Source organism: Bubalus bubalis, chromosome 1, assembly GCF_019923935.1.
Source record: "Bubalus bubalis isolate 160015118507 breed Murrah chromosome 1, NDDB_SH_1, whole genome shotgun sequence".
Taxonomy (NCBI): Eukaryota; Metazoa; Chordata; class Mammalia; order Artiodactyla; family Bovidae; genus Bubalus; species Bubalus bubalis.
Window position 1 is genome coordinate 127,770,782 of NC_059157.1, and position 17,905 is coordinate 127,788,686.

The 17,905-nt window shown below is 39.0% G+C and overlaps 1 protein-coding gene across 11 annotated transcripts in view; it reads right to left on the bottom strand.

Annotated features, from left to right (window-relative positions):
- VPS8 (VPS8 subunit of CORVET complex) overlaps positions 1 to 17,905 on the bottom strand; it is a 302,528-nt gene that overhangs the window by 254,303 nt on the left and 30,320 nt on the right. For 10 of the 11 annotated variants that reach the window (XM_025287194.3, XM_025287196.3, XM_025287177.3 and 7 more), the window contains 6 exons: positions 14,844 to 14,968; positions 13,764 to 13,850; positions 11,344 to 11,411; positions 6,360 to 6,513; positions 6,202 to 6,261; positions 4,843 to 4,950 (listed from right to left, as the gene is read on the bottom strand). In XM_025287194.3, the coding sequence (XP_025142979.3) occupies positions 4,843 to 4,950; positions 6,202 to 6,261; positions 6,360 to 6,513; positions 11,344 to 11,411; positions 13,764 to 13,850; positions 14,844 to 14,968 (602 nt within the window). Of the gene's footprint in view, positions 1 to 4,842; positions 4,951 to 6,201; positions 6,262 to 6,359; positions 6,514 to 11,343; positions 11,412 to 13,234; positions 13,288 to 13,763; positions 13,851 to 14,843; positions 14,969 to 17,905 lie in introns of those variants that run through there. The other variant, XM_025287202.3, reaches the window with a different exon arrangement.

Consider the following 17,905-nt stretch of genomic DNA (forward strand, 5'->3'; position numbering starts at 1 on the left):
AAGTAAAACAAAAGTACATTAAAAGGAAAAAAAGGTGCTGCAGTGACCAAAACTAGGCTTTTCTGAAATACGATACTGCTGCTGCTGCTGCTAAGTCGCTTCAGTTGTGTCCGACTCTGTGCGACCCCATAGACGGCAGCCCAGCAGGCTCCCCCGTCCCTGGGATTCTCCAGGCAAGAACACTGGAGTGGGCTGCCATTTCCTTCTCCAATACATGAACTAGTATAGCTCAAACAGCCCGAAATTTCCCAGAACTTCAAGTGTTACTATTTTATTTATATATGCATATGTATACACTCTATAACCTTCATCTGTCCTTATCATTTGTTCTATTTCTGCTCCAAGGCGACAGAGCACTGAAGAAGACAGACACAATATAGTGACCAGCCTGAAACTCACGACATTCAATTCAACTTGGGTCTTCTTGCATACTTCCCATAGCAGTGGCCCAGAAGTCCTTCTTTCCCTTTACGTCCCAATTCCTCTTTGCCTTCGAGTCCCATCATTTGTCAGATAACAAACAACTAAGACCATTTAATGTGAGCCCTTCATGTCCTCCCATCTTCACTTCCTAAGTCACTTCCCCAATAAGAAAGAAGGCTCTGGTGAAAGGAGCTAGATCTACAACAACATGTTTAAGAGCAAGTTCCACTATTACAGCTGAGTCACCAAAGGTAAATCATTTATTCTTCCAGTTTCATTTGTAAAATGAAAATAAGAAAGCACCAAATTGTTCCATATCTTACATATGTTGAAAGTGTTTCATAAACAAAAATATCAAGGCCAACATTAACTATTCTAAGATTGGCTAAAGTCCTTACTAAAAAAAATCACTTCACCTGTATAAACTCTGAATCCTACTCCCTCCATCACTGCTTAATATTACCCCTCCTCTGCTAACATATTTAATCACTTCTTTGAAAGGTCCTTTATCCTCTTGCTATCAGACAGGTTTCTGACTTATCCATCTTCAAAAAACAAAAATTTTCCCTTGATTTACTTCTTACAGAAAATTAAGAACTTTTCTCCTCTTGTAACCAAACACTGTACTCACTATTGTGAGTCTGTTCTTCTAGAAACCCATTTCTTTAACAACACTCTGTAATTCAGCTTCTACTTCAATTCTGCTGATAATTAGCCCTCTGAAACGTTTCCAAAAAGCTACTTCTTACGTATCTGGTGGCCTTGCCTTCAGTCTTCTTTGATCTCTCTTTGGTATTGGTATTACACTGGAATTGATGATGTTCTGAAGCCTCTCCTCCTCCGTCTTTTGTGTGATGCCATACTGTTCTATTTCCCCACCTACCTCCACATGCCTTTATAGGATCCTCCTTTCTATTGCCTTTGTTTTCCTTTTCCTTACACAAGTGTCCACCAACATTATGGATGCTCTCGCTTTTGATTTACACAGCTTCAACTACCTTCTCGATCCTGGAATTTGCATTTGCACCCTAGACCTGGATTGCCAGTCTGCCCAGAGAACATTCCCTAATATACCACTCAAGTCTCACCTTCACTTCCAACCCAACACTATCCTTCCCGAACCCTAACTCTTTGAATATGTCATGCTCCTAAAATACAAATCCAGAAATGCAATGTTTTATGTCCTTCAGTGCCCATGAAAAGCCTTGTCTTTCCTTCAAAATGCCATCCCTAACTCTCACTGCACCCATCCTTGTCTAAAGACCTCACTTGCTTTATTACAAGAGCAAAACCCTTCATTTCCCTCCAACTTCCTATCATCTGTTCTTTTTGCTATATCTACAGTGCTATTCCTAAAATGTCACTTTAATCACATCACTTTAATTACCTAAGAACCTGTGATGGTTTCCCCTTACCAATCTAGGGCAATTATTATACAATCTAGATCAGAGGTTAGCAAACTTTTTCTGTAAAAGGCCATACAGTAAATATTTTTGGATCTGCAGAGCATACAATCTCTGTCATAACTACTCAACTCGACCACTGCTGAGTTTTGCACTGTTGTGCAAAAGCAGCCATAAATAAGACACAACCAAATGGGCATGAAATAAAACTTCACAAAATCAAGTAGCCAGCCAGGTCTGGCCCACAGGCCACAGTTTGCCAACCCCTAATCTAGATCCATCCATATATTCAACTTTATTTTCAACAATAAGCTTCTCCCTGTTATTAATTCTAACATTTGTTACTGACCTTCTATATATTTAAGTACTGTCCTAGTACTTGGAATACAGCAGTAGGGTTGGTTTTAGACTTATGGAGCTTTCAGTCTAGTGATGAAGAAAAATGTTAAATAAGGAATTTTAGAAGTGCTGAATGTTATAAAAGAAGGTATTATGGATGTTTGTAGTGGGAAATGCTAACTGAGATCAGGAGGTCAGGGAAGGCAATGCTAATCATGAGCTAGGATACTGTTGAAGAGAGCACAGAGCTTTCCTGGCAGAGACGTTGGCATATGCAAAGACACCAAGGCCAAAGACATGGAAGCATCCTAAATGTCCATCAACAGATGAATGGATAAAGATGTGGTACATAAATACAATGCAGTGTTACTCAGCCACAAGAAGAATGAAACAATGCCTTTGCAGCACCATGGATGGACCTAGAGACTGTCATACTAAGTAAATCAGACAGAGAAAGACAAATACACGGTATCGCTTATATGTGGAATCTAAAAAAATGATACACGTAAACTTCTTTACAAAACCGAAACAGGCTCACAGACATGGAAAAGCAACTTATGGTTACCAAGGGGAAAGAAGGAATGGGATAAATTAGGAGTTTGGGATAAGCAGATACAAACTATTATAGATAAAAGATAAACAGCAAGGTCCTACTGTAAAGCACAGGAAATTATATTCAATATCTCATAATATCTACAATAGAAAAGCTGGAAAAGAATATATATATATATATATATATATATAAACTGAATCACTTTGCTGTACACCAGAAACTAACTCAATACTGTCAATCAACTGTATATGTCAATTTAAAAAAGAAATAAAAAGACACTGAGGCAAAAGACTAGCTAGGAAGCTATTTCAGAGCCTGGGTTAGAAATGCCTGTGGTTTAGGCTAGGGGAGCAGCAAGAGGGGAGACAAAAAAGGAAGTAAATTAGAGTCAGCAGAATGTGTGATGGACCAGGAATAGAGAGAAAAATGCAACTAAAAGGCAACTCCTAGATCTCAGGCTGGAGAAACTAGGTGGACAGTGAGGCACTTGCTTCACTGAGCTAGGAAAACTCAAGAAGAGATTCCACAGGCACATTCTTATCTCTGTGTCTTCAGTTCATCTTATTTTCCCCAATATGTATATCCACCCCTCCTGTAGTATTTGCCCTGTACCCTTCATAAAGTCTTCCACAGCCTCTGTAATCCATACAAATCTCTTCACACTCTGAACTTACATCAAGTTTTAAATTCTCATCACATAGTAGAGTCCTTAAACTGTCCTCACTAGTAGCAAGGAACATACTGGTTTTGCCTTTCAAACCATATTTTAACCTATTTTAAAGAAGAAATTAAGTTTTATACGTCCTCCAATTGCCTCGTGTCCACTATAATGTAAAGGACATAGTAGGTGCTCAATGATACTTGCTTTCTAATAAACACACTACATGTAGGTAGGTAAGCCATTAATGAACTGGACATGGAACAACAGACTGGTTCCAAATAGGAAAAGGAGTAAGTCAAGGCTGTATATTGTCACCCTGTTTATTTAACTTATATGCAGAGTACATCATGAGAAACACTGGACTGGAAGAAACACAAGCTGGAATCAAGATTGCCAGGAGAAATATCAATAACCTCAGATATGCAGATGACACCACCCTTATGGCAGAAAGTGAGGAGGAACTCAAAAGCCTCTTGATCAAAGTGAAAGTGGAGAGTGAAAAAGCTGGCTTAAAGCTCAACATTCAGAAAACGAAGATCATAGTATCCGGTCCCACCACTTCATGGGAAATAGATGGGGAAACAGTGGAAACAGTGTCAGACTTTATTTTTCTGGGCTCCAAAATCACTATGGATGGTGACTGCAGCCATGAAATTAAAAGACACTTACTCCTTGGAAGGAAAGTTATGACCAACCTAGATAGCATATTCAAAAGCAGAGACATTACTTTGCCAACAAAGGTTCGTCTAGTCAAGGCTATGGTTTTTCCTGTGGTCATGTATGGATGTGAGAGTTGGACTGTGAAGAAGGCTGAGTGCCGAAGAATTGATGCTTTTGAACTGTGGTGTTGGAGTAGACTCTTGAGAGTCCCTTGGACTGCAAGGAGATCCAACCAGTCCATTCTGAAGGAGATCAGCCCTGGGATTTCTTTGGAAGGAATGATGCTAAAGCTGAAACTCCAGTACTTTGGCCACCTCATGCGAAGAGTTGACTCATTGGAAAAGACTCTGATGCTGGGAGGGATTGGGGGCACGAGGAGAAGGGGACGACAGAGGATGAGATGGCTGGATGGCATCACTGACTCGATGGATGTGAGTCTGAGTGAACTCCGGGAGTTGGTGATGGACAGGGAGGCCTGGCGTGCTGCAATTCATGGGGTCGCAAAGAGTCGGACATGACTGAGCGACTGATCTGATCTGATGTACATTCAAATATTTACACATACACATAAACCATTAATTGTTAGTCAAAGGAGATGGAAATAAGAAATACACCATGAGGAGGCATGGAGCTGAGGGTTTTCCATGTTAATCACTAAAGCCTCAAAAATTAAATAGGTCACTCTCTTTCCAAAGAATTATGATAGTATATTTCTTTGAAACAATATTAAATTACTGGTGAATCAGAATGATAACCTATGACAAAGGACTTCAGCACAGATGTAGCATCATATTAGGACTTACCAGGAGAAAATGAACAACATCTCCTCTGCAGAAGGCTAGCATGGGATTCACGTAATTATGCACTGCCACGAAATGCCAGGCCAGCAGTGGAACACTGGAAGGATCCATCTGGGTAAGAAGGAAAAAAAAAAAAAATCATTGTTAACACAAGAAGAATAAAGAGAAAACTCTGGTTTAAAACAGCAATGGACTGATGTTCCTTGATAAAAAAAACTCCTCCTAATTTCTCATTAAAATTCCAGAGGAGTAGAGATTGATTGGGAACCGTCAAGAGGGAACCTTCTTTGTGGACAGTAATGTTCCACATCTTGACAGAAGTTTGGGTTACATAAGTATCTATATTTGGCAAAGTTTAGCAAATGCACACTCAAGATCTGTGTGTTTTTTTGTATATAAATTTTTCTACCAAAGGAAAGACTTTGACTACTGAACGGTACTTAATCATATGCATGTTGAATATTTAGGGGGAAAAAAAAAAGAGTACTAATTTCTGCAGTTTACTTGTAAGCACATTAAAAAAAAAAAATTTGATGAGTGAATGACAATAAACAGGTATATAATGAAGTATACAATAAAATACTAATGGTACAGTTTTACAATGGTATGTATATAGATGTTTAATGTAAAATCCTTTCAACTTCTCTATTTGAAAATGGGGAAAAATCAACAAAAACAAAGATGCAAACACATACCATGATAAGTCTCAATTAGCCAGTGAAGGTCACCTAAGTACAGTTAATGGTAACCTGAGCAGACTCTACCATCTGAAAGGGCAGGGCTACTTCCCCTGGGGCCCAGAGATAAAGTGAATAAGAAAGCTGAAGACTGAGCTCCCTCCTTACAGGGCCTACTTTCTGGACTAGTCTTGGTTCTACACCATCATTCTCCATCCCATCCCATCCATGCCTCTCCTTACATATTCACTGGAAGAAAACATCACTTTGAAAGCATCCAAGCAGGAAGGAAAAGAGATACCAAGGTGTGCACAATACATTGCGAGAAGCATCCACCAAAATGAAATATCACAGGCAGAAGAAACCCCAGAGAGAATACGTGAGAGCAATTCTCACTATACTACGGTGGGGTGCTCTCTATCAGTAGTTCAATATCAAAGCAGCAGCTGTTCATGAGAGAAAACTTAACAGAATAAAGGTAGCGAAGTATAGACCTTGTAATCCCCAGGACACTGCTCTGGTAGCCAGCTGACACTGTTTTGGTCACATCAAGGTAAGCAGACAGAGAGCTGATTTCCATTCTATCTAGCTTTCTGACAGCCTCATAGTATTCGCCACTCGTGAGTCATCTTCCCCGACCTCCCAACATGGTCTTTTTGCCCATAAGATGGAGAGGCTTACTCACCCGTCCATAAGGAAAAGTCATCCACACTTTCAAGGATGGCTTCAATCCAATGACCAGTATCTTTAGGGAGAAAAAATACATTTTCACTATTTACCCTGCAATTTTCAGATTTTTGATATTCAAAGTCTCTTAAGTTATGAGCTTCATCTTCTAAATACCTTTGTTAAGGATGCCATGGCCAATAAGGAAAACTGTGTGATGGGATGATCTTTCAACTCGGGCTTAGAGTGGAGAGGTTCAATACAGCAAACTTCACCCTTGGAACCACTAAACAGGCATCGAGATTCACAAGTTCTCACTCCCATCACTCTCCTGAAAATGTAACCCAAAATGCAGAATCAACTTAGCAATGATCCAAGGCACTACATCTCTACAGCAGATGACTACAAAAGCCTCCTGACCCCTACTCCTGCCCCCAACAATCCAAACTCCACATGACATCAGCATGTCCTTTTCAACGTAGGGTCAGATCTACCACATTCTCCTATGGCTTCTCCCTCTCCAATGGCTTACCACTGTACACAAAATAAAATCGACTCTTGCCAGGTTTAAAACGTCCTATATGATTTTATATGATCTGTCTCCTGCCTTCACTCCTCTCCCACTGCTACTGCTCCTGATAAACACGTGCTCCAACCACACTGGCCTTCTGTCCACTGCTCCAGCAGGCCACGGTGTGCCCACCTCAAAGTTTTTGTGCTTGAATATCCCTCTGCCTGGAACACTTTTTCCAGGTCTTTTCATTTCTTGACCAGATTATCGTTCAGGTTTTTGTTTAAATGTCACCTTCAGAGAGAAGCCTTTCTGAATGATTCTCAAATGCACTCCAGAATACTGACCTGTCTTATTTTCTTCATAGCACTCATACCTAAAGTTATTTATGTGTTGGTTTATTGACTGTCTCCCTACCCCCACCCCAACTAGAACGTAAGTTCTACTGGAGTAGCAACCTTGACCGGTTCACAGCCATAACTCTGGTATCTAGGCAATGCCTACACATAGGGGATAGCCAATAAACATCAGATGAATACATAAACAGTACTGCGGTAGGTGCTGAGAGAGGGCATCAGAGGCCAGACAGACAGAAACCACAATCACAGAAAACTAACCAATCTAATGATATGGACCACAGTCTAATCAAACTCAATAAAACTGAAGCATGCCATGTAGGGCCACCCAAGACAGGCAGGTCATGATGGAGAGTTCTAACAAAATGTGGTCCACTGGAGAAGGGAATGGCAAACCACTTCAGTATTCTTACCTTGAGAACAATATGAACAGTATGAAAAGGCAAAAAGACAGGACAATGAAAGATGAACTCCCCAGGTCAGTAGGTGCCCAACATGCTACTGGAGATCAGTGGAGAAATAACTCCAAAAGAATGAAGAGACAGGGCCAAAGCAAAAACAACACCCAGTTGTGGATGTGACTGGTGATGGAACCCGTAAGGTCCAATGTCGTAAAGAACAATATTGCATAGGAACCTGGAATGTTAGGTCCATGAATCAAGGCAAATTGGAAGTGGTCAAACAGGAAATGGTAAGAATGAATGTCGACATTTTAGGAAATCAACCAACTAAAATGGACTGGAATGGGTGAACATAACTCAGATGACCATCATATCTACTACTGTGGGCAAAAATCCCTTAGAAGAAATGGGAGTAGCCATTATAGTCAACAAGAGAGTTCGAAATGCAGTCAGATCAGATCAGTCGCTCAGTCGTGTCTGACTCTTTGCGACCCCATGAAATACAGTACTTGGGTGCAATCTCAAAAACAACAGAATGATCTCTGTTCGCTTCCAAGGCAAACCATTCAATATCACGGTAATCCAAGTCTATGCCCCGACTGGTAATGCTGAAGCAGCTGAAGTTGAATGGTGCTGTGAAGACCTACAATACCTTTTAGAAATAACACCCAAAAAAGATACCCTTTTCATTACAGGGGACGGGAATGCAAAAGTAGGAAGTCAAGAAACACCTGGAGTAACAGGCAAATTTGGCCTTGGAGTACAAAATGAAGTAGGGCAAAGGCTCATAGAGCTTTGCCAAAGGAATGCACTGATCATAGCAAACATCCTCTTCCAAGAACACAAGAGAAGACTCTACACGTGGACATCACCAGATGGTCAACACCAAAATAAGACTGATTATATTCTTTACAGTCAAAGATGGAGAAGCTCTATACAGTCAGAAAAAACAAGACCAGGAGCTGACTATGGCTTAGATTATGAACTCCTTACTGCCAAATTCAGATTTAAACTGAAGAAGGTAGGGAAAATCACTAGACCATTCAGGTATGAGCTATTTCAGATCCCTTATGACTGTACAGTGGAAGTGGGAAATAGATTTAAGGGACTAGATCTGATAAGAGTGCCTGATGAACTATGGATGGAGGTTCATGACACTGTACAGGAGACAGGGATCAAGACCATTCTCAAGAAAAAGAAATGAAAAAAGCAAAATGGCTCTCTGAGGAGCCTTACAAATAGCTGTGAAAAGAAGAGAAGCAAAAAACAAAGGAGAAAAGTAAAGGTATACCCATTTGAATGCAGAGTTCCAAAGAATAGCAAGGAGAGATAAGAAAGCCTTCCTCAGCAATCAGTGCAAAGAAATAGAGGAAAACAATAGAGTGGGAAAGACTAGAGATCTCTTCAAGAAAATTAGAGATACCAAGGGAACATTTCATGCAAAGGTGGGCTTAATAAAGGACACAAATGGTACACTTCTAAAAGAAGCAGAAGATATTAAAAAGAGGCTGCAAGAATACACAGAACTGTACAAAATAGATCTTCACGACCCAGATGATCAGAATGGTATGATCACTCACCTACAGCCAGATCCTGGAATGTGAAGTGAAGTGGGCTTTAGGAAGCATCACTATGAACAAAGCTAGTGGAGGTGATGGAATTCCAGTTGAGCTATTTCAAATCCTGAAAGATGATGCTGTGAATGTGCTACACTCAATATGCCAGCAAATTTGGAAAACTCAGCAGTGGCTATGGGACTGAAAAAGGTCAGTATTCATTCCAATACCTAAGAAAGGGAATGCCAAAGAATGCTGAAACTACCACACAATTGCACTCATCTCACACACTAGTAAAGTAATGCTCAAAATTCTCCAAGTCAGGCTTCAGCAATATGTGAACCGTGAACTTCCAGATGTTCAAGCTGGTTTTAGAAAAGGCAGAGGAACCAGAGATCAAATTGCCAATATCCGCTGGATCATCAAAAAAGCAAGAGAGTTCCAGACAAACATCTATTTCTGCTTTACTGACTATGCCAAAGCCTTTGACTGTGTGGATCACAACAAACTGTGGAAAATTCTTCAAGAGATGGGAATACCAGACCATCTGACCTGCCTCTTGAGAAACCTGTATGCAGGTCAGGAAGCAACAGTTAAAATGACATGGACCAACAGACTGGTTCCAAATAGGAAAAGGAGTACATCAAGGCTGTATGGCTGTATATTGTCACCCTGCTTATTTAACTTATATGCAGAGTATATCATGAGTAATGCTAGACTGGATGAAGCACAAGCTGGAATCAAGACTGCTGGGAGAAATATCAATAATGTCAGATATGTATATGATGGAGAAGGCAATGGCACCCCACTCCAGTACTCCTGCCTGGAAAATCCCATGGATGGAGGAGCCTGGTAGGCTGCAGTCCATGGGGTCGCTAAAAGTCGGATATGACTGAGCGACTTCACTTTCACTTTCCTGCATTGCAGAAGGAAATGGCAACCCACTCCAGTGTTCTTGCCTGGAGAATCCCAGGGATGGGGGAGCCTGGTGGGCTGCCGTCTATGGGGTCGCACAGTCGGACACAACTGAAGTGACTTAGCAGCAGCAGCATGCACATGACACTATCCTTATGGCAGAAAGTGAAGAAGAACTAAAGAGCCTCTTGATGAAAGTGAAACAGGAGAGTGAAAAAGTTGGCTTAAAGCTCAACATTCAGAAAATTAAAATCATGGTATCTGGTCCCATCACTTCATGGGAAATAGATGGGGAAACAGTGGCCAACTATTTTTTTGGGCTCCAAAATCACTGCAGATGGTGACTGCAGCCATGAAATTGAGACGCTTACTCCTTGGAAGGAAAGTTATGACCAACCTAGACAGCATATTAAAAAGTAGAGACAGTAGTTTGTCAACAAAGGTCCATCTAGTCAAGGCTATGGTTTTTCCCGTAGTCATGTATGGATGTGAGAGTTGGACTATAAAGAAAGCTGAGCACCGAAGAATTGATGCTTTTGAACTGTGGTGTTGGAGAAGACTTTTGAAAATTCCTTGGACTGCAAGGAGATCCAACCAGTCCATCCTAAAGGAAATCAGTCCTGAATATTCATTGGAAGGACTGATGTTGAAGCTGAAACTCCAATACTTTGGCCACCTGATGCAAAGAACTGACTCATTTGAAAAGACCCTGATGCTGGGTAAGATTGAAGGTGGGAGGATAAGGAGATGACAAAGGACAAGATGGTTGGATGGCATCACCGATTCAATGGACATGGACAGAGAGGCCTGGCATGCTGCGGGCCATGGGGTCGCAAAGAGTAGGACATGACTGAGCAACTGAACTGAACTGGTATTTTTCAAACAATTACTTTGGACTTGATATTGTTAGGAGGCATGAGAAATGTAAGAAACATAGTCCTTACTTTGAAGAACTTTGGAAACAAAATACACATGGAATTTTTTTGTCTTTTTAAACTCAGATTTATAAATATTCTTATGCATATCTAAACAGTCTTTCCCTTTATTTAAAGAGTAAACAGGGCAATTCCAAGGCGAAAGGAACCTTGTACACCTGGTCATTATGGTTATAAACAACTGGGCCCGGGGTCTAAACTGAAATTACTGATATAATCCAGGATAATGGTTCCCAAGACTGACAGAGTTTAGGAACACTTTGGGGAGAAGGAATCTAGAATCCCAACTCGGAAGTACTGAGACAGAATTTTGGGGGTCCAGGCGTGGTGCTCCGTATGTTCTATAAGCCTCCCCAGATAAGTGTAATACACAGCCACAACCTATTTACAATTACATGGGTTTTCCAGACCTCTTCATATTCAACTTCAAGTCATTAAATTGGAGCTAATCTTTTCATTTGTCTACAAACGTCCAATAGTCTCTTACTTAAATGTCAATTCAAAAACAGAGCCTCCGCTGTCGTTGCAAATTGCAAGAGTTGGATCATCTGTAAACTAAACAGAGAAGGAATTTATTTTCTTAACAATTTTTAAACAACCAGTCAAATGTTAAAAAGGGAAAAATTTATAAAATTTTAAAAATACAAGACAAACACATTTAATAGCATTTGAAATCACCTAGACTGACCTTATTACTCTAATACAAACTTACCCATATTTAGAATAAAAATGGTTCAATATCATTAAAAACTGAGACTTTAAAGAAGCAAAACCTTCTCAAAAGGATAAAAGAAAAATACAAATTATGATTCATAAAAGCCCTAAACTTATCTACTTGGGTTCTTATATTAATTTTTTCAAACTTGCTATTAAGCTGAATAGGATACTTTGGATATACTTAAAGCTGCCTAGCTCTCAAGAATAAAGACACAATAAAAGATATTTGATGTCTTTGGGAAATAAGCTTGTTAGAATATGTTTTCTGAATAACTGAAGAGTTAATCTACTATATTTAAAAACAGTTTAACTTTTTATGCAACTCTTCCTAAAATGTGCTGCCCCTTCAGTCTTCTTCAATAAAGTATACTTTAGTTACTATTATCCACCCTGGAAAACTCAATAAATAATGTTCACAATGAGAGACTGTCCTAAGGGCTGATGTGGCCTGGTAGATGTGCATGCCAATAGATACAAAATTAAATAACTTAATTTATATCACTTCCAGTGACTAGTCTCCCTAACCCCAAAGGTTGTAAAACCATCCTAACTGGCATGCCTTTGGACTCTTCCAGAATGGCTGAGGTACAGGAGGCTACTATGAAATGCATCTTCTTCAACCACACACAGGCAAAGTACAGAAGTCCTACACCATGGTTCTCAAAGGCCTAGCTGAGCAGTTGCAAAAGTGGAATGTAGAGAAAATAACAGCATTCATAATTTTTATCTTCTACTTTCTGAGTATGTGTTTTATGATATACTTAAATTTAGTACAGTAGCACATTTAATTTTAAATAAATATTATATATATATATATACACACACACACACACACAAACACAGAGACATGTATGTGTGTGTGTGTGTATATGAATTAAAGCCCGAATTATTATTGAGGGGATGTGCAGGGTTAAGTTTGGAGAATAATGAGTAAGAGGTTGACAGCATAAGAAGCCTTTGCCAAAAGCAGGCCCCAGAATTTCTGAGAACCGTCTATGCTTGTAGCATTCCCAAGCAACGCAAGTGTGCTTTCAATGTCAGCTACATTCTTCTGCTTTTATTTCTTCTGCCTTTTTCTCTCTGTCTTTACCTCTTCTGTTTCTTATTGTTTCTCCCAAAGATTTTGCTTTTTTCTGCAAATGGATTGGATTTTCATAAACCACCAAACATTTATTGAGCAACTACTACATGTAACACACAAAAATAAAAGAGAAACAGATCCTGGTTTCAAAGACCTTAATCTATTAAAGGAGATAAGACATAAACAACAACATATTAGAAGTTGGCTCATGCCGTATGAAAACAGGTCAAGATAAACTGCCATGATGTTCAGAAAGAGGAGAAATTCTTTCTACTTTTACTTGTCTTGGTTGTTTTCATTGTTACTAAATGCTTCAATGCTGCTTTGTCACAAAAGACTTTTTACGCAACTAACTGAGATGCAGACACATAAACTCCAGATGCTCCCAGACTTTAAAAAGCGTATGTATGGATAAGAGAGGTCTGCACAGCTAACTAACCAAACGTGTACATGATTAAAATCCAGAAGATCTGATTTTAGACTTCTCTAGTTATAATCCTGTACGTTTTACACTTCTGAACGTGGACTTGACAGCATATGAAAACCAAGGTTCACATTGTATTTATAAATTAAATGTTACCTAAGGTGGTTTATTTTTTTCAGGCATGTAAGGAGAAAGTCAAGATTCGAACCTTGATGCTTTTCCTTTGGAGGCCTGAAAGAAAATAAACCAAGAAATTTGTTTCTAAACATAATGCAAACCTTGGTTCTTTCACAAACCAGTGCCTTGAACTTCAAGTAATTCCCAACAAAGTGTGACAGGGCACACCACCCCAGCAGTAAAATCCTGGTGGACTAAGTAAAAAGACCTTTTAAAATCTGCACGGAGTTTTCAGCAGGGTACTGCCTGTCTTTGCTGCCAACCTTTCGTCTAGGATCACTTCAGTTTACTCTCTTTCCTGCTGTATCTACTAGACGTCAATACAACTTATAGCTGAATGTTACCATGATAGCCTATCTCTGGATTTTACTTGGGAAAACATTTTGTTGGGCCAGTCACATAAAAGACAGTTCACTTTCAAGGATTCTGTTTATAAAGAAATCTACTTTAAAATGGATACAAGGACATAATAATAAAGATTATTAGAAAAAGAAAATAAGAACTGTACCTTAATATGTAATATTGCTGTTCCCGGAGGATGAGCATCTGTTATTGATCTTAGAAGCTTTCCACTGGCCAAATCCCACATAGTGATCTATAAGACAACTAAATGCTTTAAAAACAAATTTATTGCTCTTTTTTGGACTTAAGTATCTTGGCTTTTGGCTGAAATAATCTATTCCTGGCCTATAAACATTGCAGACAAAGAACTATAAAGTTAAAACATAACTAAAGGTTGCAGATCCACTGAAGCATGGGGCCCTTATTCCATCTTCATCCTCCCGTCATCCTACCCAGTCTACTTTTCCCTTCAGATTTTAAATCTTATTATTTTACTGAGAGGTAAAAGAGATTTCTTTAATGAGTCAATCTCTTTAGCACTGGTAAAAATTATAAAAAGGGCTTATTGCCAAACCAATTAGTGACATGTAAGTCAGAAGAAGAAAAGAAACAAAACTTACTGCCCAGTTTCAGAAGTAAAAACAAATACCAAATTTGTGTCCAGGGACAAAGTTACAAAGCAGAATATATACTGTACTTAAAAATCAACAACAATCATCCTCACTGCAGAAAGAAAGATATATAGGTCTATCTTGGACTTCCCTGGTGGCTTAGAGGGTAAAGCATCTGCCTGCAATGCAGGAGACCCGGGTTCGATCCCTAGGTCGGGAAGATCCCCTGGAGAAGGAAATGGCAACCCACTCCAGTATTCTTGCCTGGAAAATCCAATGGACAGAGGAACCTGGTAGGTTATAGTCCATGGGGCCGCAAAGCGTCGGACACGACTGAGCGACTTCACTTCACTTCACTTCACAGAAAGAAAGTACATTTTCTATAATGGCCCGGTTGGTTTATAAAAGCTATTTGTGTATAGGGACATATGAATTGAGATATTAAAAATCATAGACTCTGGCTCAGTAACTTAATTTAAAAATTTAGACAAAAGTCAGACCAAGCAAATTCAGGTTAGCTCTACATACAGACATATCACTTTATAACATGTTTTTGTCTTCAAGATGCTGACCTAGAGATAACAGGTTTAATTCATTTCACACTGTCTTATAGGTAAAATAAAGTTTCTATTTACCTGTCCCTTAGCAAAGCCACAGAGAAGTCTTGAGCAGTCATTGTTGATACTGAGGGCAGAGATAGCTCCATACTGACCTCCAACACTAGTGCTACCCAAGCAGAGTCGCAAAGCTTGATTCTGATCTGAAGAAGGCAATTGATAAATCAAGTGAAAGAAATAAAGGTTTGACTAAGTATGTACATAGCACAGGCTTGTTTTCAAACACTTTGAGGTAGTAAGAATCAAAAGAATCAATGAAGTTATGTTCATCTTAAAATACACTTATTGAGCAACTACTAGACAGTGGGCATTGAATTAGACACTAAGAATGCAGAAAAAACGGTAACTACAAGGAAGCATAATACAGAACTTGCTCATGTTAAAAAGAAAATACTAAGAAAACTGTATCTCTTGGAACAACCAACCAACTTTCATTCTAGAACCGTATTTTTTGCTATTTTTAGAATGCAAGGTACATGAAATACCACCTTTTACAGTCGATTTAAAACTTCAAAAATCAAAATTTATTTACAGTTTGGCTATAATTTTCATTTATATTATCCCTGAAGATTTACCAGGCAAATGAACAGAATAAATAAAATCATAGGGTATGTTTAAACAACTTAAGGAAATTCTTTTCAAGCATCAACAGCTGATACGCTAAAAGCAAATAATTCAAATCTCTACTAAATAAAGTTACTAAAAGGCAAGGATTCTGCCGTAATCACCTCTGATTTCTCTAGGAAGCATTTGGATATTACTAAACTTTATTATCTAATAAGTAGAAGAAATTCTTCTAGGGCTTCTCCTAGGCAGTGCTTATACTATACAGAGCTCATTACTGTACCCACTTGAAAACAATAAAATAAAAATTTTAAACATAAAGCATGTCTACAAACTTTAACTGTTTTTTTTTTTTTTTAGTTGGTGGGGGGGGGGGGGGGGGGACACCATACTTGCACAATCAGGAGTTCTCTTAACTCCCCCAGCAATTGTTTGTGCTTCCCTTCACTATCTATGTGCTACTTTTTGGAGGTAAACACATCTTACTTCCACTCCTAGACTATGACCTATCTAAGGGCTGAGATCATGAGAGAATTAACATCCCCAGAATGCCTAGGGCAGTGCCTTGCACACAGAATGCATCTGACAATCATCTTAATAGATGCCATATTTGCAAATCTTCCTCCCATAAAGGTAAACCCAGTTATCATCAGAAAGAGCCTAAAGACATTCATTCCCAAATGCAGGGAATAATACTAGGTAAGCCCTTTTGCCCATACAAAGTGAATACTGTAAGAATATTTTTCTATGTTCACAAGCAGGCTCAAATAGCAATCCCCACCTCCCCAGGAGTTCTGACACAATTAATGTCAGAATTAATTGTCTCAGTTTTGACACAATTAGTGGCTGTATCCAGCACCCAGAAAATATTTGATGTTTTACGATGTCACTTTAGATCTTAGCCTTCCAAGATGAACATTTGAAAAGGAATAAAATCATAATATACAAGGTGTGATGTACTTTAAAAGTCCTATGTTTATTCACATCTATATTTATCACAAGAACAGATTTTTTCCTTATTTCCTTCCATCCTTACATACATTTTCCTCCCTTTTCCAGTTTAATCCAAACTATTAAAATTGCCTTTTTCCTGACTCTAAATATGACATCACATTTTACTTTGCTCTACTGAATTGCATGCCTAATAGTGTTTTCCATGATCCTTATTTTGTCAGGGCTACGTTATACAGTTAGTAGATGATCCTTACACCCTGTTCTGCAAATTGTCAAGATTCATTGGTTGGGCAACAGTGTTGTATACATACTACCATTGTGGGTCATGGGAGTAGTCCAATGAATGGACTGAAAAAGTTAGAGGACAAAGACAGAAATTCTGCACCAGCCTCAAAAAGTCCATTTAGCCTGGTTGTCTGCCCTCTAGGCAAGAGTAGTGTCGGAATAGTCTCTGCTTTGATATCCAAACTACACAGTTCTGATCGACCAGTACTTAAAGACACTAACTATTGCTTTAACAAAGTCCTTACTTTAAATTTGAGTATTTAAGTACTCTTATAACTCAGGGATCACCAACTCAACAGACGTGAGTTTGAGTAAACTCCGGGAGTTGGTGATGGACAGGGAGGCCTGGCGTGCTGCAGTCCATGGGGTCACAAAGAGTCGAACACTACTGAGCGACTAAACTGAACTGAACTGATAACTCAGGGAGAGTAAGCACAGGAGAATTTAAGGAGTATGAAAAAATAGAGAATAAGGGTACCATTAAGAAAAAGGAAGTAAAGAGGGGAGGAAAAAGACACAACTAACCTCTACATTAAAAACCCAGACATGATTCTTTTTCTGACTGTGTACTAAAAACTAGCTAAGACAGGGACCAAATTATCAACAGTGGTCACTCCTAAAATATGTACTAAATTTATATCCCATAGGACTCTGTTAATGAAGACTGTCAATGTTTTCCCCTTGACTTTTACAATGTATTCATTATCTTTATAATGTCCCTTTATAAGGTAGCATGGCTGTGAGGTAATGGACAATGCATAAAATGTAATATAGTTTAACTCCACAAAGATACTTATCAATTCGTATTGGTGTCATTATACATTCTGTATTTATGGTGCCATATTAATAAACCTATACAATTTAAACAAATCAGAAAAGACAGAATTTCTGCAGAAAGAAGAGAGCGGGGTCTTACTGAAGAGGTTTCTTCTACTAGAACATTCTGTAGTCCAGATTTTTCTAGACTATTTTGGGGAAAGGTACTTGGTGAAGACAAACATAAAACCTCTTTCAAACAATTTCTAAAGTTACACAGAAGGAACAAAAGGACCTGAACAGAAGTAAGAAAGGTGAAAATCAGAGCTTTCCATGTTTTACTCCTCCAAGGGGGCTCTTGATTGGGTGGGGGTGGGGGGAGGTGGTGGGTGAGACTATCATTTTTCCTATAAGCTTCACAGAGTTGGTACAGAGCTTAAATTTTGTAAATGCCTATGAAAAATATGAAAACTATCCAATGATACACATGCAAAGAATTATTTTAACGATAATAAGTAGCT